The 22,968-nt window shown below is 44.0% G+C and overlaps 1 protein-coding gene across 1 annotated transcript; it reads left to right on the top strand.

Annotated features, from left to right (window-relative positions):
- Window positions 1–675: 675 nt before the first annotated feature.
- LOC120670235 (ras-related protein RIC2) lies at window positions 676–4,852 on the top strand. Its single transcript, XM_039950304.1, has 2 exons — window positions 676–1,059; window positions 4,076–4,852. Exons 1-2 carry the CDS (start codon window positions 836–838, stop codon window positions 4,497–4,499), a joined length of 648 nt encoding a protein of 215 aa, XP_039806238.1. The 5' UTR covers window positions 676–835; the 3' UTR covers window positions 4,500–4,852.
- Window positions 4,853–22,968: the final 18,116 nt, after the last annotated feature.

Genomic DNA, 22,968 nt, shown 5'->3' with positions numbered 1-22,968 from the left:
AAAAACAAAACCAGGTTACGTTCTATCTAAAAAAACTATTTGTCAACGGCTATATCAATTGTTCATGCAATGGAATTTCCCAAAATAGCTCTATGTCAATATCCTTCATCATATAATCTGAGAACATGTTCGCAACTTGTTTATAACATATCTATGACCTTTTCTTATGAATTTTAAAAACTTGCATGGATAGATACGAACATTCTATGCAACTTGGAGCCTGTTCGGCTAGTCTAGGCTTTCTTTGGCTTATTACGACTTATTTCCTCTCACACAATACCATTCAATCTACCAGCCGAGCACTATTCATTCTACCAGCCGAACAGGCTCTTGGTAGTCGACTCTTCCAAGTTAATTTCTTCGCTGTTAAGAAAGCTGCTAGGAATGATACCGCAACATAATTTTTGTCTCTTCAGTTCCATGCTGTCGTCACTTCAACATATTTTTCTCTTCAGTTTCATGTAAAATCGAAATAAACAGAATTCTAGATTCAGCATGGAATTTTGAATCCAGAGAGTTTAAAAGCAAAGCTTCAAAACTTCACACGTTTTCCGCCTTGCTGTCGTCGCGCAGCCAAAAAAGAAAAAAAAAGGTTGGCTCTCGGCTCCGTCAGAAATGCAGCCCCCCACCCGCCGCACTCCACGCGCCTCCCCACCGCACCGCACCGCCCGCCGCGCCCGCTGCCGTGCCCGTGCCCCCTTCGTCCCCCCCCCCCCCCCCTCCTCTTTCTTTCCCCACGCCCCCAGCACCACCACTCTCTCTCTTTCCTCGCTCGCCCGAAACCAGATCGGCGCGGAGAGCGGAGGGGGCGCCGGCGGCGTAGCGGGCAGAAGCAATGGCGGCGGGGTACCGGGCGGAGGACGACTACGACTACCTCTTCAAGGTGGTCCTGATCGGCGACTCCGGCGTCGGCAAGTCCAACCTGCTCTCCCGCTTCACGCGCAACGAGTTCAGCCTCGAGTCCAAGTCCACCATCGGCGTCGAGTTCGCCACCCGCTCCCTCCAGGTCGACGGCAAGGTCGTCAAGGCCCAGATTTGGGACACCGCCGGCCAGGAAAGGTACGCTCCGCTCCGCTCCGCTCACTGCTCTGCGCAGCTCGCCCTCGTCTCTTCCCCTCTCCCCGCCGCCGCGGTAGCCGGTGGTGCTAGATCTGATCCGCGCCGCGGCTCGGTTGCTGCTCGCGTTCGCGATGCACGCCTGCTGTCGCGATTTGGATCTCGCTTGCCGAATTGCGTCGCGTGCTGGTGTCGATGGCCATCTGTAGGGTTTGGTGCTCCCGTGTTGCTGGATCCGATCCCTGAAATGGGACCGGTAAGTTACGCGCGGATCAGCAAGTCGGGATCCTGCTCTATACTAGCACAAGGTTTGGGATGCTACTCCCAAAACGGATTTATGATGCTGTTTGGAGCCTGGTTCGCTCGTAGGGTAGCAGCGTGGCGTGGACTTGGGAGGACTGTTTGAAGATTATGTCGTTCCTTGTACGCGTGGCTAAGGATGGTCAATTCCTGTGCGAGACGGAGATCAGTCAATTTTCATTTCTATGCATGCAGCCGCTTATGTTCAATGTGTTAAAACAGTAAAACGCACACAAATGCCAAAAATAGATGGCTCTTGCATACCATTTTTATGCTTCACGCCCTTTTTACTGTTCATACACGTTGTACAGTTTGGTCAGTACTAGTAAATTCTATGTTACAGATTCGCAGAACTAGGGCATGGAAAATTGGGTGATGCTTACGTTTTCTAAGAACATAGCCGAAACTCTCATTCCATTGCCTTCACAACGCCTCCATTCAAATAAATGATGACTGTTATAATATTTTGCACTCTTGCATTTGATACCACAAAAAAAACCTGTACCGCATTATTGGAGTCAAGAAGGTTTATTTTATCTTCTTTTTACAGTCCATGTACACCGTTTTATAGACTTATTGTTACCTTGTTTTGCCAGCTTCCCACAGCATTGTCTTTGTAGGTTGTACCACTTGCGCGCCCATGGAAATGTAATAATGTGTTGAAAACTTGAAACGCTGGTAACCAATCAAGATCACTGCATACGGCAATCTTAGTTATATGTGTTCCAGGCTTTCAGAAATTAAAAGTTAAAACTCAAAAAGTTTTCACACAAATATTAAGCTAGGAATACATGCAAAGTACATTTTGAAGTGCTCCGTATTGATGAGTTACAAGAAAAATTAATCAAACAAACAAATAAAGGGGGTGCACAGTGTCCATTGGGTTGATCCTGTTTGACGGAACATGCTTGGTCTGCACCTTCATAGTACGAGTTTCTGCTATTGCATCTAAGCACCAGAGGTAGCCATGATGACACAGTAGTGTATTGGTTTTTAACTAGAAATGATAACATGAGTTCTTGTTAGATTGGGAGGAGTCAAAGGGCTGTATGAGATGGTTTAAGTTGGTAGCTGGTTAATATTGTGTATGGTTGCATGCGATGTTTTGAAATTGGAGCACTGGAACCTGATTGAATGATGCAGGGATGCCAGGATCTGACAGGTGCACACAGTCACAGAAATATGTTTGCATTTTGCATGGAGCAAGATAAAAGAAAAATGAAGAGTCCATTGAATCAATTGTATTAGACCGAAATTAGTAATATTGTCGTGTCTTATCTTGTTGAGTACTGTGAGTTTATCCGAGATAAGGTCTTCTAATAACTTGAAATGGCATGCATGTGATGTACTCAGATGTACCACTTGACGAGGAACTTTGAGGCAATGAATTCCCTTTACCTGGGTGGTGATGAGCTAGTTATGGTTTCTGTGCAGTGTTACATATGTTGCCATTGGGTTGTGTTAATTTATCTTGTGGATGAATTCACCATGTAAGAATGCGTTTTTTTTATAAAAAAAGTTGGAGCACTGGGACCTGAATGAAATGATGCAGAGTGCTAGGTCCTGATAGGTGCACACAGAAATATGTTTGCAATTTTGCATGCAGCAAAAGAAAAAAAGTGTCTGTCGAGTGAACCGTGTTTGATAAAAAAATCGTTAATATTAATTATTGTTCTATCTTTTCAAGTTCTCCCTGATAACTGAGCTTATATGTGATGACAATTTCCTTTTGAGTCTGAAATACCGTGCATGTAGTATACTCAACCGTATCAATTCATGAACAATTGTAAGCCTGGTTATTAAAACGACGCTTAAACGTCGTGAAAGTTTTCACGAGAAAACGTTCTTGTGAAATCGACGTTTAAACGTTAAAACGTCCGTTTAAACGATAAAACGTCCATCGTTTCGTTAAAATCTACCCTCTATTTGTTTCGTCGTTTTATCGTTTTAATAACCTTGATTTTAAGGTGATGAACCCCCTTTAGATGGGTGGGTGGTCAGATGGTGGTTGAACTAATTATGATTTCTTTGTAGTGTTACATCTGTTGCTATCGAGTTGTGTTCCTGGTTTTCCGTCATATAATTCTATACAAATTTGATATGGATACAATGAAATGCTCTTGCCTCGGGTAGGGCCATTGTCATTGTCTCATTGATGCTGTTGTGATGGGGGTCTTCGGCAGAAAACACTGCTATTGCTATTAGCAGTAAGGGTCTGTTTGTGTGGGCTAAAGTTGAGTGCTAAACTTTAGCACCTATTAGTTTTTTTTAGTCTAGGCTAAAGTTTAGCCCACCCCATTAGCACTCCTGTGTGGATGGGCTATAGGGCTAGTGCTAAAGTTTGGCACTTTAACCCGTTAGCACTTGGATCCAAACGGGCCTAAATGCTAACCATCTCAAGTTGAGTCATTGTCTTCCCATCATTGAGACATGATGGTGTTTAAATATGATTTAGTGACTTAATTTGAGTTTCCTTAAGTGATTTTGAAGAGCATTTGACTGACATGGCTTGAATTCTGTTTCCACCGTCCGATCAAAGTGAAGGGAATCAGGACGGCCAAACTTGTAGATGATGAACTCTGAACAGACCAAATCTGACTAATTTTGTTGAATCAGTAATTTGATTAGGGTTCTTCATTTGATGTTTCATGGTACTGAATTTTGTTGCAAGTCAAGGTTTACTTATCTCACTGCATTTTGGATATGGATCTTACTGCAGATATCGAGCTATCACTAGTGCATATTACCGAGGTGCTGTTGGAGCGTTGCTTGTTTATGATGTCACTCGTCACTCAACCTTTGAGAATGTTGAGCGCTGGCTGAAGGAGTTGAGGGACCATACAGATCCCAACATAGTTGTTATGCTGGTTGGCAACAAATCTGATCTGCGCCATCTCGTAGCAGTTCAAACAGATGAAGGCAAGGCATTCGCGGAGAGAGAATCACTCTACTTCATGGAGACCTCTGCGCTCGAGTCCACCAATGTGGAGAATGCATTCGCAGAGGTGTTGACCCAGATCTACCGCATTGTGAGTAAGCGAGCAGTCGAAGCGGGCGAAGATGCAGCCTCTGGGCCTGGCAAGGGTGAGAAGATAAATATAAAGGATGATGTTTCAGCGGTGAAGAAGGGTGGCTGCTGCTGAAGAAGGGTGGTGCTGCTGCTCTTAGCTGAGCAGCCCTGGTGTATTTTTTGGAGTTGTGTGATGTAGCTTATGTTATGGCTTTTTCCCAGTGACCGAGAATTATTAGTGGCATTAGCAACTTCTATGTTATCTAGAGAGTTTATTGCCAAACTGGAAAACTGAAGGTTAGATCAGTTTAGATCTTTCTGTTATTGTATTGTGTATCCGGCTATAGGCGTGGTATTGATTTTGCTGTGAATCCACTGCTACCATGTTTAAGCTTGTGAACTGTTCAGAATAGAAATATGCTTCATGCTTGCCACACTCCATTCAGAATGTAAGAAAATTCTGCACATGGGATGTGCATTTAGCAACTTCATCTCTGTTTGACTCCGTGAAATCTTTAAAGCCATCTTTCTCAATTCATGAGCTGGGGATGTACTTCATTTTTTCAACATAAAGGTTATACAGTGTGACTTGGAGAAAATTTTGCAAAATGTTACTAACTGGATTGTAAAATTGTTATACCCAGCACTGATTTACTTTCAGATCATGATAAAAAAACCACTACGGGCTTTGTTTGTGTGTTGAATGCATCCTTGCTTTGCTTGTACGCATGTGCTGCGTGCGTCGGAAAAAACAAAGATTTGTGCGTTTTTTTGTTGCCCAATTTTAATTTAGCAGCAGCTGACAGGTGGACCCTTATGTCAGCTAAAAGACACTTATATGCCGTATAATCAGCAGAATGAAAATTGACCGCCACGGTAGCGCCGGCGGCCGGCGCCTCTCCCGGCGAGGGCGCTGCAGCGCTCCGCCGGCGATTCTCTCAACCAGCGCGCAGGCGGATAACCCCTTTTCCCCTATTCGGAGCATCTCCCCTCTCGCGCTCCGGCGGTGGGTAAGGAAGTGCGGAAGAAATGGTAGGTTTTCTCCCCAAGGCACGGACAACAGCAACGCGTGCTTGCTTGTTTGGTCTGATTGCAGATGCAACCCCAACACTTGGTTTCTCGTTCGTTTGATCCATCTGTTGTCGCAACACTGCACAAGAGAATTTCATGGAGGTATGCAACATAGGACTACATGAGGATTGCTCCTATATATTTTCCGGTGACAATTCTTCTATTCAAGAAATTTATTATGTTTGCAAAACCAGTCAGATGAAATCCTATGTCAAATCTGTGGACCACAGATGAATTCTTGTAATTTTCACGTGTTTCAGCCTCCTGCTGTTAGTTAACCAGATGCATGCTCAGTACCTAAGATTTGACCTTGTTGGTCAAATATGCTAGTAGTAGTAGTCCTAGCTTTCATGAACTTTATGTTTGTTGATATTGAAAAAAATAGCGGTAATGGCTGTCAATTCTCGACCAACACTTGGTTACATGCATGTACATTTCACTTTAGCTGTAGATGTTTACATCTTCTGTATCCTGGGTATCTTTGCGCCTTGAATTTAGGCTATGTGATTCTGGTAAGAAATTAATGAACGCTACTAAGTCGCTAACTCTGCTGGGTAGTTTATCCCCGGTTACACTGATTTGAGGAGGAGGTGATCGGATCACCAAAGCCTGTGCTTGTCATTTGCTTCCACTGAAGTCACTAAGGTGTCCAACTCCAGCCCCTGATCCAGGGATTTGTTCCATAACCTAAATACACAGCGTGGTCCTTTGTTTCTACAAATGAGGTTTTATGTACTGCTCACATAGTAGATGAAGTAATAACTTTTTTCAAGCATAACTTTCCTCAAAATATTAAATATGAAGAGGCCACAGTTCAGCAGACAAATTATTTACTCATTCCATTAGGCTGTTACCACCAAAGCAGGCTTCAATTTGGGCTTAGAGAACTTTACTGACACTTAGAGAGTGAGGCTACACATTTCTCTGCATGTTTGAGAGAAAAGAAGAAAATTATCCCTGGAAAGCCATTTTCTTTTCTCTAAGCTTTCTGCTTTTTGTCCTTCCCAGTTTCATGAAGGAGCAGGTGCAGTTTAACTGTACCAACTGTTTCATGATGGTCTTAATGGTCAGCAATCAACATAGGCCAACTATAATTGCTTTGTGTGTATATTATCCATTAGCAGAGAGAACCATCGTATCATATGTTAACAGAATGATTGTAATCTGGTTGGTTAAATACTTAAATCTCATCACAGTTATTTATTTGTTGAGATGAGGAGATTTAGAGGAGTTATTTTCAAGAAAATAAATGAGGAACAAGTGGAAGACTGCGCAACTGTGCTTATAAACCTAATGGCATTCCCTCCAAACAAAGATGGGTGGTTTCTGCAAAAGCGAAAATCATGAATATTGTTAATTGTTTTCCTTTAGAGTTTGGAGATTGGCTGCTCAATTGCTTGCTTTGAATATAGACCTGATTGCATTTGCTTTTTTATTTGGATGATTACCATGTATAAAGTAGTTGTTCATTATGTTGCCCATAGCTAGCATAGAAGGTCAAACAGTTAGCCAAATGTCAAATGGTATTCCGTGCTATAGTATGCACATTCAATTGTTATGCTGTTCTTATTAAGCAATATATGTTTTAGACGTTCATCATTATTCCCTCTGGCTTGAAGTTGGACATTTCAAATTATGTGAATTTTTAGATGTATGATTTGGGAAACACAGTGATATATGGTTTCACGATTTTTATTCATCAAATCTTTACGTGGAAGCCTGTAATAATCAGCATAATTAATCCTTTATTTTGTGGGTCCTTAATCTCTCAATATGATAAGGTTTCATCATAGGTAAATAGATGGGACCAAAATACCTGCAATGTGTGTTTAACCTGGCCCTACGACAAAGGAACTCTGATGCAAAAAAGAGAAAAGTAGGTTATTCCTTCATTTATTCAGAAGATGGATAGCTAGATGAACAAACAGCTATGCAAGTTTTTTAGCTTTAACTTTATGCTTGGCTTGTTTGGCATGATATGCTTTTTAATACGAAGTTTGAAGTAAGAAATAATGCTCTCATTGTGAATTTTAGGTGTACACTATACACAATGATACTTGGAAGGGCGGGCCTGGTGCAGCGGTAGAGCCTACCGTCTGTAACCGGAAGGTCCCGGGTTCGAGCCTCAGCCTCTGCACATTTGTGTGGGTAAGGCTTGGGGCTTAAAAACAACCCTTCCCCAGACCCCGCACAGTGCGGGAAGCCTACGGCACTGGGTACGCCCTTTTTTTTTTACTATACACAATGATACTCTTAAAAGCATTTTCTCTACAACGATCACTTACGAAGAAGCTTGAATAGGATCCATAAGGAATACCTTAGTTGCATCATCAATTTCCGCCATTGGTTTGCAAATAGCATTCTGATGTGAGAGGAAACTGAAGCAGGGGTATACCGAATGGCAGGGCAATTCTCCTTTGGCAGGGATGGCGATAGCACTGCACATTCTCCAATGCCTGGTACATTGCCCTCCATGCCAGAGGAGAACTGCACTGTGATTCTCACCCTGAATTCTCCCTATCCATCCTTGATCTCTCGTTCTTATTTTTCCAGAAAGTCCATCACTCTGCTGTAACTAGGCCTTCATATTCTTCTTTTGTGCTCACTCTGTTTCTTGCTTTGCATCGTATGTTGCTATGGCAAATATATAGGGCCAAGACGGGCAAGCAAAATCTGGATATGCTGCTGGATATACTTCCAAATCAGGACAATTCTTTCAGGAGGTGTTCCTCTACCCCCTACCTTTTTCATTTCTACTCTTTCTACTCTTTATTGAGTTAAACAGTAGAAAGAGAATGGTCCTTGTTCTATTGGCCTCTTGCCATCTCTCCTAGGTGTCTTTTGCAATTTTATTCCCTGTCACTATTATTGGAAAAGAAGTTTGATACCAAAATAAGCATGTTCGATCAATGATACATTTTGCATTAGAGACCAACCCTTGTCTATTACTAACAGAAGCTAAATCTTCGACCAAGTTATTTTGTACAAACTGGTTACCATCTCTATTAGGTTGGTCAAGTTACCTTATTACCTTTTTAGGCCATCTCTTGTAATCTGCTTACTGGAATACATCAATACAATTGGAGTTACCTAGAGTTCTCATTGTAGCAATGTGTTTCTGATTGCTATTAGCTTCCTATACCTACTTATGGTTGAAAAAATTAAAATCTATAAAGAAATTCATTGTACTGTATTTTGCATTGAACTCTTTTTTTTAACATAATTTTGCATTGAACTCTGTTGGATGCAAAACTTGTGCGTGCGGGCGGGCGGGCGGGCGGGCTGAAACATATTTACATTGCTTGATCTTGAACAGAAGTGGCTACGGTGCTAACGAGAAATGACTTTGTCATCATTCCAAAAATGAGACCTGATGCTGTGCCAAAGGACCAGTCCTCATCCTGTCCATTCCCACATAAAGGTCCCTAATTAACCATCTTCTTCTATCAATTCAAACACCTACTTCCCTAATTACCTATACATGCATTGAATGCGCATAATCAGATTGTATTCTATGAGACCAAAAATGACTTTGTTACCAGAAATGACTTTGTTATGGTGCTAATCAGAAATGACTTTATTACCATTCCAAAAAAGAGACCTGATGCTGTGCCAAAGAACTAGTCCTCATCCTGTCCATTCCCACATAAAGGTCCCTAATTAACCATCATCTTCTATCAACTCAAACACCTACTTCCCTAATTACCTATACATGCATTGAATACTCATAATCAGATTGTATTCTATTTGTTTATGCCATGAAGGTCCATTGATATTATGCTTTGTCGTGGAAGATCCCCATGGATCTTCTCATTGGTGCTGTTCAAAGCTGCCTCAGTTGAAGAATCCAGCAGGTATCTGATTCCATGAGCTTTGTAGAAAGGACGCACACCCTGCAAGTTGAGCTGCTGTGCGTGTCGAAAGGCCGCGTAACATTTCAATATATCTAATCTTGGGTCCTACACCCAGGTGATTGTTTTCATGCAATTCATGGATCTGTATCTTTTATAAAAACTTTGATACATAAATATGCTACCTGTTTCTGCGGATTCTTTTTCTTGGCCATTAAAGTTATAATCAACAGCTATCATTGACTACTCTTTTTTTTTTCAGTTTTCCCCACAAGAACTACCATTTACTAAATTATAATACAGTTTTCTTTTAATTACTCAAAATTGTAGGAAGCAACAGGAAAATGACACAAAGCAGGAATCATCAAAACATCGTTGCACGTCAGCGTCACCAATATTAGATCTCGGGTGAATGTGTCAGACCAACTAGTGTGAGCCTGAATTATAGCATCATTGGAGAATGAATTGCAAGGAGATGCCATAGTGAGGAGAATATATTGAAATTTTGCTAAGTGGCAAGTGAAAATCAGCAAGGTAGACAACAAAATAGCACAATAGCATCACACCTTTCGCAGAGTGGATGACAGCAACTTTTCTTAAGTACATAAGGAGAAGAGGAATGCATCCACCCTTTGAATACACCGAGAGTCTGAAGATGGCAAGTACTACAAACTGGTGGATATTACAGCAGTTGCAAGTCCGTCGGTATGTTTATTACTGCAAAAGTGCATACTTTCAACATGAGGAAGATGCCTGTGGTGCTCGGAAAATATGCTTCTTTGTATCTGGAAATATGCTTGGTACCATACCTGTCAAGTAAAGAGACAAGAGAAGATCAAGCGGATATGCTGATGCCAGCTTCCATGCCATGAGCTCAAATCTAGCAACAGTGCAATGCATATAAATACTGGGTTGGTCCCTAGGATGCAGCAAGCCAGTCATCAGGTAAGCCAAATTGTTTGTTTTAAAATCAACACAGTGCACGATCAAGATGGATCTCTTTCACTTTTCTTTGTTCAAGCACAAGATGTTCCTAGATCTAGAACGTAAAGAACACAAAAGTACACTGAGAGGGAGAGAGACCTTCTGTACCACCATTGGAGCTCGAGCCGGCGGCCATCTCGGGTTCGTTGGTGAAGATCCGCTCAAAGGCGGCGACGAGCAGTGCAGAGAGGTCGACGCCGGGCCGACGGTGTCGAAGACGGTGACGGCGACGGCGGGAGGGAGTCGGCTGAAGTACGGTGGCGGTTTTCCCACTGCTCCAGCGCCCCCCTAGTAGATCGGCTTAGGGTTTCTGTGGGTGAGGGTGTAGGCGGTGCGGCGAACCTTGTTTCCCGTGCCCCGGCCCCTCACCCCCTTTTTATTCTGGCGCTGTGCAGCGGGGGCCCACCAACCATTAAGGGTTGGGCGCCCCCGATCAGGGCGCGGATTAAGGCCCTAATAGACCGTTGGGTCTATTAGGAAGGAGATCAATCTTACATTCTCCCCCTTGATCTCACTTTGTACTTTAACTTTATACTTTAACATGAAACTTTTCCTTTTAGTTGTTCCATCACAGATTGATAAATAGAGCATGCTTTATCGTCACGGTCCAAGACCGATAGACTCAACAGCTACTATATACATCACTGTTTTGAAACAAATTCTTTTTATGTTTTGGGCCCTTTTGTTTTCCAGAAATCACAGGCTTTCCCTTAAACCCATGCCGGCTATGTGTTCCATGAACACATTGGGTGGTAAGCCTTTAGTTAGCGGATCCGCAAGCATTTTCTTTGTACTTATATGCTCGAGTGTAATAGAGTGATTCTGGATTTTCTCCTTCACAACATAAAACTTTATGTCAATGTGTTTGGCAGCACCACTTGACTTATTGTTGTGAGCATAAAACACTGCTGGTTCATTGTCGCAGTACATTCTGAGTGGTCTTTGAATGCTGTCTACCACTCTTAAACCGGGTATAAATTTCTTTAACCATTCAACCTGCCCCGAAGCCTCATAACATGCTACAAATTCAGCGTACATCGTCGATGATGCAGTGACACTTTGTTTGGAGCTTTTCCACGATATAGCTCCTCCTGCGAGTGTGAACACATAACCGGACGTGGACTTTCGGTCATCGATGTCCCCCGCAAAATCCGCATCTGAGTACCCTTCTATCTCTAGGGAGTCGGATTTTCTGTATGTTAGCATGAGGCCTTTTGTGCCTTGCACATAACGTAATGCTTTCTTTACCATAATCCAGTGTGCTTGTCCTGGATTACTTTGATATCTGCCAAGTATCCCGGTAACAAAAGCTAAGTCAGGGCGTGTACAAACTTGAGCATACTGTAGGCTTCCGACAGCTGAAGCATATGGAACCGCTTTCATTTGATCGATCTCATACTGGTTCCTGGGACATTGAAATTTCCCAAATCTATCGCCCTTGACTATCGGAGCAGGTGAAGACTTGCACATATGCATACTGTATTTCTTTAGAACTTTTTCTAAGTATGCTTTTTGTGACAATCCTAATACCCCCTTTGTTCTATCTCGGTGAATTTCAATTCCCAAAACAAATGAAGCTTCACCGAGATCTTTCATATCAAAGTTTGAGGACAAGAATTTCTTTGTCTCCAGTAGCAGACCAACATCACTACTAGCAAGTAGAATGTCATCCACATATAGGATCAGGAAAATAAATTTTCCACTTCTGAACTTTGCATAAATGCAATTGTCCTCCTCATTTTCTTTAAACCCAAATTTCCTTATGGTTTCATCAAACTTTAAATACCACTGCCTAGAGGCTTGCTTTAATCCATAAATGGATTTCTTTAAGCGACACCCCATATGTTCTTTTCCTTTCATGACAAAACCTTTTGGTTGTGCCATATAAACATTTTCATACAAATCCCCGTTAAGAAATGCTGTCTTTACATCCATCTGATGTAACTCTAAATCATAATGTGCCACCAATGCCATTATAATTCTGAAGGAATCTTTACACGAAACCGGAGAAAAGGTTTCGTTATAATCTATCCCTTCTCTTTGCGTGAAGCCTTTTGCCACGAATCGTGCTTTGAACCTTTCTACATTCCCTTTGGAGTCATGTTTCATCTTGTAAACCCATTTACAGCCTACTGTTTTGGCTCCTTTAGGAATTTCCTCTAAGTCCCAAACACCTATTGGAACTCATTGATTTCATCTCATCCTTCATAGCTTCCAGCCATTTAGATGAGTGAATACTTCTCATGGCTTCTTCATATGAAGTGGGATCACCCTCCATATGAACCTCTTCTGTATTATAAACTTCATAGTCGCTAGAAATAGCCGACCTTCTTTCTCTTTGTGACCTTCTAAGGGCCACTGCTTGTGGCACATTTTGTGCCTCAACTTCTGGCATATTTTCCATAGGGGGCTGTAGCACCTCCTCCTCATGTCCAATCGCGGGTTCAGGCGGTTCCTGGATGACAGGTTCCAAACCTTCGCTCACTGTTGGTATGGGTGGAGTTGCGACAGGTGTTGACACCGTAATAACTGGAATAGTTGGCGCAGCAACAACCGAAGAAGGTACTGACGTCACTATTTCAGGAACTTTTGGTGCAGCATCAACAGATAGTGAGAAAAATGGCTCTTGAATCATAGGAGTAGGCACATACACCCGCTTCTCCTCAAGATCAATTTCTCTAGGTACCATGCTCCCCCTGATCATTTCACTTTCTAGAAAGACAGCATGTCTCGTTTCTACAAACTTTGTATGTCTGTTTGGGCAGTAGAAACGAAAACCTTTCGACTTTTCAGGATAGCCTATAAAATGGCAGCTTACAGTTTTGGGATCCAGTTTTCCAATATTTGGATTAAACACTTTAGCCTCAGCTGGGCTCCCCCAGACCCGTAGGTGAGTCAGTGAGGGTTCTTTTCCTGTCCATAGCTCATACGGCGTTTTGGGCACCGATTTGCTTGGCACTCTGTTGAGAATATGGATGGCGGTTTTTAACGCCTCCATCCACAGACTCAATGGCAATGTGGAATAACTCATCATACTGCGCACCATATCCATTAGTGTACGGTTGCGCCTTTCAGCTACTCCATTTTGCTGAGGCTCCCCCGGCGTAGAGTATTGAGCAACTATACCATTTTCCTGTAAAAACCTCGCAAAAGGTCCAGGAACTTGTCCATAAGGGGTATGTCGACCGTAGTACTCCCCTCCACGGTCTGATCTTACTATTTTAATTCTTTTGTCAAGCTGATTTTCAACCTCAGCTTTGAATATTTTAAATTTATCCAATGCTTCAGATCTTTCTTTGATTGGATAAATGTAGCCATAGCGGGAGTAATCGTCTGTGAATGTTATGAACGAATCATAGCCATCCACACTTTTCACAGGAAACGGTCCACATATATCAGTGTGAATTATTTCTAACGTTTCTGCACTTCGTTTGGCACCCTTTTTAATTTGCTTTACAAATTTTCCTTTAATGCATTCAACGCATTGTTCAAAATCAGAGAACTCTAGCTGTGGAAGAATTTCACTTTTCACTAATCTTTCAATTCTCCCCCTCGAAATATGGCCTAAACGACAGTGCCATAATTTCGATGAAGTATCTTGAGTTCTCTTTCTTTTCTTTGTTTCTTTCTCTGACAAGGATTCATTCACATTCACATTACATACAGAATGCACTTTATCACGCATAGATAATAAATAAAGATCATTGTAAAGGATAGCATCACCAATACAATTATTATCAAACCATAGTTCACATTTGCCATTCGCAAAATGACAACCAAAACCATCTGTGTCTAAGCGTGATACACTGATCAAGTTTCTTTGAAGCGAAGGAACAAATAAAACATCTTTTAATACAAGCATGAAACCATTAACTAGCTCGATGGAGACATCGCCAACAGCTTCAACATCTGCTTGTACTCCGTTCGCGACTTTAATTTGTCTTTCGCTTCTTAGCGTAGTCCTTGTCGAACGGAATCCCTGTAAAGAATTTGCAACATGCACAGTTGCACCAGAATCAATCCACCAAGTAGATTTAGAAAACTTGAAATACAGGGATTCATTAACAAATGAAATTATATTCTCACCATTCTTTGCCATTATCATCTTTAAATAAGCGGGACAATCTGCTTTGCGATGCCCCTTGTCAAAACAGTGGAAGCACTCATCTGGAGCTGGAGTGCGCTGTTGCTGACGCTGTTGCTGATACTTCTGTGGCATATGGGCTTTGTCTTTACCTTTAGATGAAGAAGCAGCTTGGAAAGGCCTTTTCTTGTTATTATGCACAAAATTGACAGACCCACCATTCTGTTTCTTGAGTCTATCTTCCTCTTGTGCACACATTGCAATTGCCTTTTCCATGTTCCACTTCTCTGGCTGTGAGTTATAGTTTACAACGAACGTTGCAAACTCTTTTGGCAGAGAGCCGAACACCAGGTGCACCATAAACTCTTCTTTGAGATCCAAGTCCATTGGTTTGAGCTTGGAGTTCAAAGCACACATCCCCATGATATGATCTCTTATCGTACCGGCATTGCCATAGTACCTTTTTGTGATCAACTGCTCTATGATCTGTGTAGCATAAGTCTTTGAAGAACCAGTAAACTGATTCTTTATCTTTGCAAGGTACTCAGCAGCTGAATCACATTCTCCAATTGAACCCAAAATGTTAGGATCAATTGTGTTCTTTATAACTGCCACACATTTCTTGTTGGCGTTATTCCACTTTGTCTTTTCGAGATCATAAGCCATCTTTAAGGGAGCATAGTCCCTTTGCTTTTTCTGCCACTCAGCATCAGTGTCAGATTCCCCTCTCACTGGAGCCGGTGGCTCAGTGGGCTTTGGAGTGGTGATGATCTCATCCACCTCTCCACAGACGAAAGCAAGATCAACCTTCTTGATCCATTCGCCATAGTTGTCTCCTTTTAAAGTCGGAATGTGACTGATGAATCCCATCAAGTTCATCCCCGCTGAAAATTTCAAAAAATAGTGAGAACATAATAACAATAATTGCATGTAAAATTCCAACGTTGGTCAAAATAGAACATACAACTGTTTATGCAATTAAATCTATATCACCGTTGGGCAGAAATAGAAGTAAATGCACAAAAACTATGAAATTACAGTATTGTAATTAACAACGTTGGTCAGAAAAATAACAATACCATAATGCTCAAAAATAATCTTTTAACCATGCTCTTAAACTTTAATTGTCTCGTTGGTTCGAATTAAAGTATAAAAGCAACTATATAATCTTAGCAGCGGAAACATGTAGGAATTTCTATTTCCAGAAGCAAAACTATAAACTTTTATCTCTAAACAATAAACACGTTGGTGCGAAATTGAATAGAGATCAAACTATAATCAAAACTTTTGAAATTGCTTCTGGAAAAATAGAAAAAAAAACATTAAAACTAAGCACTGTTCAGGCGGCCCAGAAGCGAAAACGGCCCGCGGCCTGCTCGGGCACTTTTCCTTGGGCCCGAGGCCCGACAGCCAACGGCCGGGCCGCCGAATCGGCCCGCCGCGGCGTCTCCTCCCCCCGCCCGCATGGGCCGCCTGCCGGCCCAGGAGGCGAGGCGCGATCTGGACCGTCGATCTTGATCGGACGGTCGTCCGCGCGTTTCGCCGGATCAAAACCCGTCGACTCCGCGGCGTCCGCAAACCCTAGGTCATTCGCCCCTCCCCTTTCTCTCTCCACGCGACGCAGCGGCGACCCGAGCGTCCATGGCGGCTGGGGAGAAGCGTGGCCGGCGCCGCCGTCGGCCCCCTCGCCGGCGCGCGCGCTCCGCCCGTGCGAGAGCGCGCCGCCGTCGAGCGGCCTGGCGGTGGTGCCCTAAGCCCTCGCGCGCGCGCGCTCGTGCCCCCGGCGTCCCGAACGGCGAGCGGCTGCTTGCTGTGGTGAGCCCGCTTGGCGAGGGCGGCGCTCATCCGTCCCGCACAAGTGCGGCCATGGGTGACGCATAGACCAAGTAAGTCCGGCGTCCCCTTTCCTCTAGGGTTAGGGTTAGGGTTAGGGTTTCAACTTTTCTTTTCTTTTTCGATTTGCATCGAATTGCTTTTTCTGTGTCTTGATTCTTTGATTCGTGACCGAATCTACACTTCCCATCTCGATCTACACTTAGTGTAGGCGTCTGATACCAATGTTTGTTTTAAAATCAACACAGTGCACGATCAAGATGGATCTCTTTCACTTTTCTTTGTTCAAGCACAAGATGTTCCTAGATCTAGAACGTAAAGAACACAAAAGTACACTGAGAGGGAGAGAGACCTTCTGTACCACCATTGGAGCTCGAGCCGGCGGCCATCTCGGGTTCGTTGGTGAAGATCCGCTCAAAGGCGGCGACGAGCAGTGCAGAGAGGTCGACGCCGGGCCGACGGTGTCGAAGACGGTGACGGCGACGGCGGGAGGGAGTCGGCTGAAGTACGGTGGCGGTTTTCCCACTGCTCCAGCGCCCCCCTAGTAGATCGGCTTAGGGTTTCTGTGGGTGAGGGTGTAGGCGGTGCGGCGAACCTTGTTTCCCGTGCCCCGGCCCCTCACCCCCTTTTTATTCTGGCGCTGTGCAGCGGGGGCCCACCAACCATTAAGGGTTGGGCGCCCCCGATCAGGGCGCGGATTAAGGCCCTAATAGACCGTTGGGTCTATTAGGAAGGAGATCAATCTTACACAAATAAGAAGAGTGCAATAATACATTGCTGTGTGCATGGATGCAAGTTGATGATTACTGGGCCATTTCTCCTTGGGCAGAGTGATCAAACCTCACATTGCTGGATCTGTTTTGCTCTGCCAAAGGAGATTTGCCCAGCGATCCACATTTGCGATCTCTTAGTAACAGGATGGTTATTGTTGGTAGAATGTATTACTTGTGTGCTCATGTATAATGCACCTGTTCTGGTTTGCAAACTCATGCTTTAAAAAACGCTATTACTTCAAGTTTATTCTTTAGTCATGATTAATAGTATCCGGTTTATATTTCCTTCCTGCGTTGGACTATAAAATAATTGTTGCTACTGCACTGCACATATAATTGAATTTGTTGATTATCAATGTAATTTTCCAATATATACTTTCAGATAAATGGATTGCCACAATTCAGTAATGGTATTCTTTTTACTAAAAGAGTAGTTATTTGACTAATATATATTTGACATCATGGTACTTTTAATGTTAGAGTAGTAGTTTAGATGAAGACTTATGAACTTTGAGAAGTATTAATGCTAGAGAATATTAAATAAACTAGAAAAGTTTGAAAGAAATCCCTAGGAAACTTGCAGCAATTAATTGTACATTAGATTTGCTTTTCATGTAAAGTTCGTAGTTTCAGGTACTGGCTAACATGATAATATAGCATCTTCAAGACTATAACCCTAACGATATTCTTCCTTGATGGCTCACTACAGCATGCAGTATAGTTCTCCTTTAATGCTACCATTTCAATTTGAGGGCAGAGGTTCTAACCTGACAATTTCCTTGATAAGTCATCACAGAAGTAATTCATCTATTTGTTTCAGGCTTTCAGGTTTAGTCTCATAGAAGCCCCACAATGGAAGTTTCTTTTAATATAATAAATAGCCATAGAACTTCTTTTGATTAAAACAGATACGGGTTGTAGCTAAAGCAGACTAGAGATTGTTGCTGGCTGTAGTTGGCTTCCTGATCCTAGTCAATAATAAATATCGTGCCGAAACACTTGGCTTCTAGTCAACAATACATAGGAGAAAGGTATGTGATTTCTCAATATGAAATCAGCTATTCCTACTTCTTCCTAGGGAGCCTGCCTTTGAAGAGCATCTGGTCAGCATGTGTCTGAAGTAAAGGCTGAAGAGCCACCGGATCTTCCAACGACCACGTCACAATGTCACATACATGTCGGATAGAATATAAATCTCAATCTTGAAAAAGTACGGCTCCTTTGGCCACTTTGATGCCATCTGTTTATGACTGGATACTTGGACTGGCAACTTTTGTTAGCAAAACCCTAAACCTTAAGCCCTAAGAATATAGTACCAAGAACTTACTCATAGAATAACAACGGGGAATACTATTTATAAATTGTCATACACACACGCAAACCGATGCGTTGCCGCTCAAATCTCTCTCCACCCAAAAAAAAGAGCACGATCATTAGATGAGATCGGGTTCTGCTGCAGCAATTCCAAGCAAGATCGGGCATCTTGCTCAAGCTGTGCCGGTGGCCGGTTTGGGCGAGCTGCGGGCGAACTCGAGCTCAATCCAAGCAAGCGGAAGCCATATCTCCCTGCCGATAAGCAATAACTCGTCACCTGGAATGGTATGTTGCTAGCACTAAATTGAGTCAAGATTATTGGTGGGTAGAATTGGTAGATTTATTTCCCCCATACTGATGGTAGATGGGATCAGACATGCTAGTTTGGGGAAAATCCTGGAGTACTTGAAAAATAAACACGGGGAAACTGAGAAAAATAGGGGTCTACTGTTTAAAGCTTGTCACTCATTGGGAATTCATGCCTTCAGAATTCAGAATGTTGTGTTGCACTCAGTGTCTTGTTTATTTGAGTACGAGTATGATGCAGTAGGAGCTGAGGTGGTTCTCGATGATGACAACGATTGACTATGGCGAAGGCTGACACGTAACACATGGGTTGTAACTGTCTTTTTGTCCATTGATAATGTTTAGCATCAAAGCCAGATGAGGAGGAAGACATACCCTATTGGGATACATTGGACATAGGGAAATTTGATGGAAAAGTCCATTACCACTTTAGCAGTGGTAACTGTTAGATGTATATGTGTATCTTGTAGTTTCCCCATTGTATAAGAGGTTTTGTACATATTTCCTAATACCTGTACATATATATATTCGGACCTAGAGCCCTCGTGATGAATACAAGTGCTATTCATAACATGGTATACAGAGCCAAAATTTAGGGTTAGGGTTCGTCTCTCTAACTCGTCCTTTCTCCGCACGTTGCACTTGCGTGCTCCTCTCGATTCACTCCTGCCCGCCGTGATCCCCGCCAACGCCGCCGGGACGTGTCCTTGCAGGGTCCGCGCGCCCGCCTGCCCACCGGGGTTCGCGTCGCCGCTCGCCTGCTCGCCAGGGTCCGCGCCGCCACCCGGCCGCCAGAAACCGCCGCCTGCCCGCCGGGATTCGTCGCCCGCCCGCCGGAATTCGTGGTCTGAGCCGTTGCCTGCCGGGATCCGGGGTTCGCGCGCCGCCCGCCCGCCGGGATTCGTCGCCCGCCCGCTGGAATTCGTGGTCCGCGCGCCGCTCGCCTGCCGGAATCCAAGGCTTGCGCCGTTGCCCGCCGGGACCTGCCGGGATCCGCCACCCGCACGGTCTGCAGGCAGAAGTTCCCCTGTTTTTTCTGGTTCCGCACTGTGAGGCGGAAGTTCCTCTGTTTTTTGTTTCGGTCGATTAGTTTCAATCGACCCCAGAGGTAAGCCTTCCGTAAAAAAAAAAGAGAACTACTGTTTTATCGTAGTGGCTTCCTGCGGCTTTATTTGTCGTTTTATTTTGCCCTGGATTTATCAGTAGGGTACTCAAAAAAAAAAAATGCCGCTACCGCCGCCGCTTTCATTTGCGCTCTCGCCGTCGACCGCCGCTTTTCCTTTGCGCTCTCGCCGCCGCCCGTTGCTGTTTGGGATGTCGTCCTCTTCCGTTCCGTCGTCTGGTGCTGTGCAGATTATGCGATGTCCGGTGCTTTTGAATGGCGCCAACTATCGCGACTGGGTTCCTCGTCTGCGCTGGCACATGTGTGGTCTTCGTCTTTGGGAGTTTATTACTGGTGATATACCCTGCCCATCTCCTCCTGTTGTTCCTGTCAAGCCTACTATTCCTGATAAAGCTACTGATAATGTGAAGACAAAGATGCTTGATGATTATGATGCTAGTATGGAGTCCTATATGTCTCAGTTTGCTGCATACAGGACATGGTTGGATGAGGATGCACGTGCTGGTGCTGTTCTTGTTGCCAGTATGGAGGAGCAGATTTCTGCAGATATTGTTGGTTTTGAGCATGCACATCAGATGTGAGCTTTTCTTCGTGAGCGTTATGAGCCTACTGGTCAGTCAACCTATATTGCTGCTCTACGTCAGGAGCAGCTCTTGCGCCAGGGTGATTCTACAGTTGATGATTTCTATGCTCAGATGTCTGCAGTGTGGCGTCAGCTTGATTCTATTGGTCCTCCACTATCATCCAGCACTTGTGACTCGTGTAAGGCTCAGAAGGTTGCTCTGGAGACTAGGCGCACTTATGACTTTTTGAGTCGTCTTCGTGATGAGTTTGAGCAGCTTCGAGCTCAGTTGGTCTCTCGTGTGCCTTGTGTTTCTCTAATGGAGGCTCTTGCTGCTGTTCGTAATGAGGAGCTTCGTCTTCATAGTGCTGGTCTATTGCAGTCTTCGTCTTCTTTAGTTATGGCTGCTCGGTCTTCTTCGTCTATAGCTGTCACCCCTCCACCTAAGGTGTCTCTTTCAGCAGCGTCTTCTTCTGAGGGAGGAGGGGGTGGTCGTCTTCACTGTGACTATTGTGGTAAGAAAACTCATGTGGAGGCATTTTGCTTCAAGAAGAAGAAAGATCAGTCTCGCTGGGGTGGTAGTGGTCGTGCTTCACAGGGTACAGGTAGTGCTGGTGGTTCTGATACTGGAGGCACTAAGCGGAGTTATGCTGGTTCTGAGACACAGGAGATGCTCATGTTGCTTCATCGCCTTGTTGCCTCTGCGCCATCGGGAGCTGCTGGTTCTGTTACTCAGTCCTCTGCACAGTCAGATGCTGCTACTGCTTCTCAGTCTTCTTCAGGTAATTTTCCTTGGATTCTAGATTCTGGTGCTTCTTTTCATATGACTCCTGATCGCACCAGTCTTTCTTCCATTAGTACACCATCTATTCCTATCACTGTTCAAACTGCGGATGGATCGTCTCTCTGTTGCAGGGCAGGGAACTCTTTCGTCTCCCTCTTTTCATGTCCCTGCTATTTTTTATGTTCCCAAACTAACCATGCAGCTTATCTCTGCTAGCCAGCTCACTGATCATGCTTGTCGTGTGATCCTTGATTCTGACTCTTGTTGTATTCAGGACTGCACGAGTCTCCTGGTTGGTACTGGCCCTCGTCGGCGTGATTCTCAGCGTCTTTGGGAGCTTGACTGGCTTCGTCTTCCTTCCGCTGCCTCTGCCAGTCTTGTTGGGTCTGCTGCATCTACGTCATCCACATCATCTTTTGCTCAGTGGCATCATCGCTTGGGACATCTTTGTGGCTCGCGTCTGTCTACGCTCGTTCGTCGTGGTCTTTTAGGGTCACTCTCTGGTGATGTATCTCTAGAACAGTGTCAGGGTTGTCGTCTAGGAAAACAGCTCCAGCTTCCTTACTATTCTAGTGATTCGGTGTCGAAACATCCTTTTGATCTTGTTCATTCTGATGTATGGGGTCCGGCTCCCTTCGTTTTGAAAGGAGGCCATAGATCAACATCAACATCAACATCAACATAGCCTTTTTTCCCAAGCAAGTTGGGGTAGGCTAGAGATGAAACCCGAAAGAAATAAGTAAGGTTCAGGCACATTAATAGCTAGTCTCCAAGCGCTCCTATCCAAAGCTATCTCTTTAGAGATATTCCAGTCCTTAAGGTCTCTCTTAACCGACTCATCCCACGTCAGTTTAGGTCTACCTCTACCCCTCTTTACATTATCGACCCGCTCAAGAACCCCATTACGCACCGGCGCTTCAGGAGGCCTTCGTTGGACATGTACAAACCATCTCAGCCGATGCTGGGTAAGTTTCTCCTCAATTGGTGCTACTCCGACCCTATCCCGAATAACTTCGTTCCGGACTTTATCCCTAAAGGAGGCCATAGATATTATATCATTTTTATAGATGATTTTTTCTCGCCACACATGGGTTTACTTTATGAAAAATCGTAGTGAGGCTTTGTCTGTCTATAAAAATTTTGCAATCATGATCCGTACTCAGTTTGATACTCCTATTAGGGTCTTTCGTGCTGATTCTGCTGGGGAGTATTTATCTAGAGCACTTCGTCAGTTCCTTTCTGAGCAAGGCACTCTTGCTCAATTCTCTTGTCCTGGTGCTCATGCTCAGAATGGTGTCGCTGAGCGTAAGCATCGTCATTTGCTTGAGATTGCTGGTGCTCTTATGATTGCTTCTTCTATTCCACCCCATTTTTGGGCTGAAGCTATTTCCACTGCCGCTTATCTGATTAATATTCAACCCTCATCCTCTCTTTATGGTGGGATTCCGTATGAGCGTCTTTGTGGCAAGCTTCCTGACTATTCTTGCCTTCGCCTTTTTGGATGTGCGTGCTATGTGCTTCTTGCACCTCGTGAGCGCACTAAGCTGACCGCTCAATCTGTTGAGTGTGTTTTCTTGGGATATAGTGCTGAGCATAAGGGGTATCGCTGTTGGGATCCTGTTGGCCGTCGGATAAGGGTTTCACGGGATGTTACTTTTGATGAGTCTCGTCCTTTTTATCCTCGTCCTTCTCCTGATGCTTCTCATGCATCTGTCATTGAGCCACTCTCTTTCCTACTGTTTTCTGATACTCCTATTGCCCCTCCACACCTAGTGCCTTCCTCTGAGGTTTCCGTTGAGTCTCCTGTAGTTCCTTCACCTGTGGAGCCTTCTTCTCTGGCTCTTTCATCTGTGGTCCCTTCTTTTTTGGAGGATATTCCACCGGTTCCTGTGGGCACTGCTTATGACAGTAAACCGC

This window comes from Panicum virgatum, chromosome 4N, assembly GCF_016808335.1.
Source record: "Panicum virgatum strain AP13 chromosome 4N, P.virgatum_v5, whole genome shotgun sequence".
Taxonomy (NCBI): domain Eukaryota; kingdom Viridiplantae; phylum Streptophyta; class Magnoliopsida; order Poales; family Poaceae; genus Panicum; species Panicum virgatum.
The sequence above is the reverse complement of the archived record's forward strand: the minus strand, read 5'-3'. Positions and strand labels throughout refer to the sequence as shown.

Coding starts and splice junctions, on each gene's coding strand:
- LOC120670235 (XM_039950304.1), top strand. CDS start 836: ATGGCGGCGGGGTACCGGGCGGAGGACGACTACGACTACCTCTTCAAG. Junction 1,060..4,075: donor GACACCGCCGGCCAGGAAAG/GTACGCTCCGCT, acceptor ATCTTACTGCAG/ATATCGAGCTATCACTAGTG.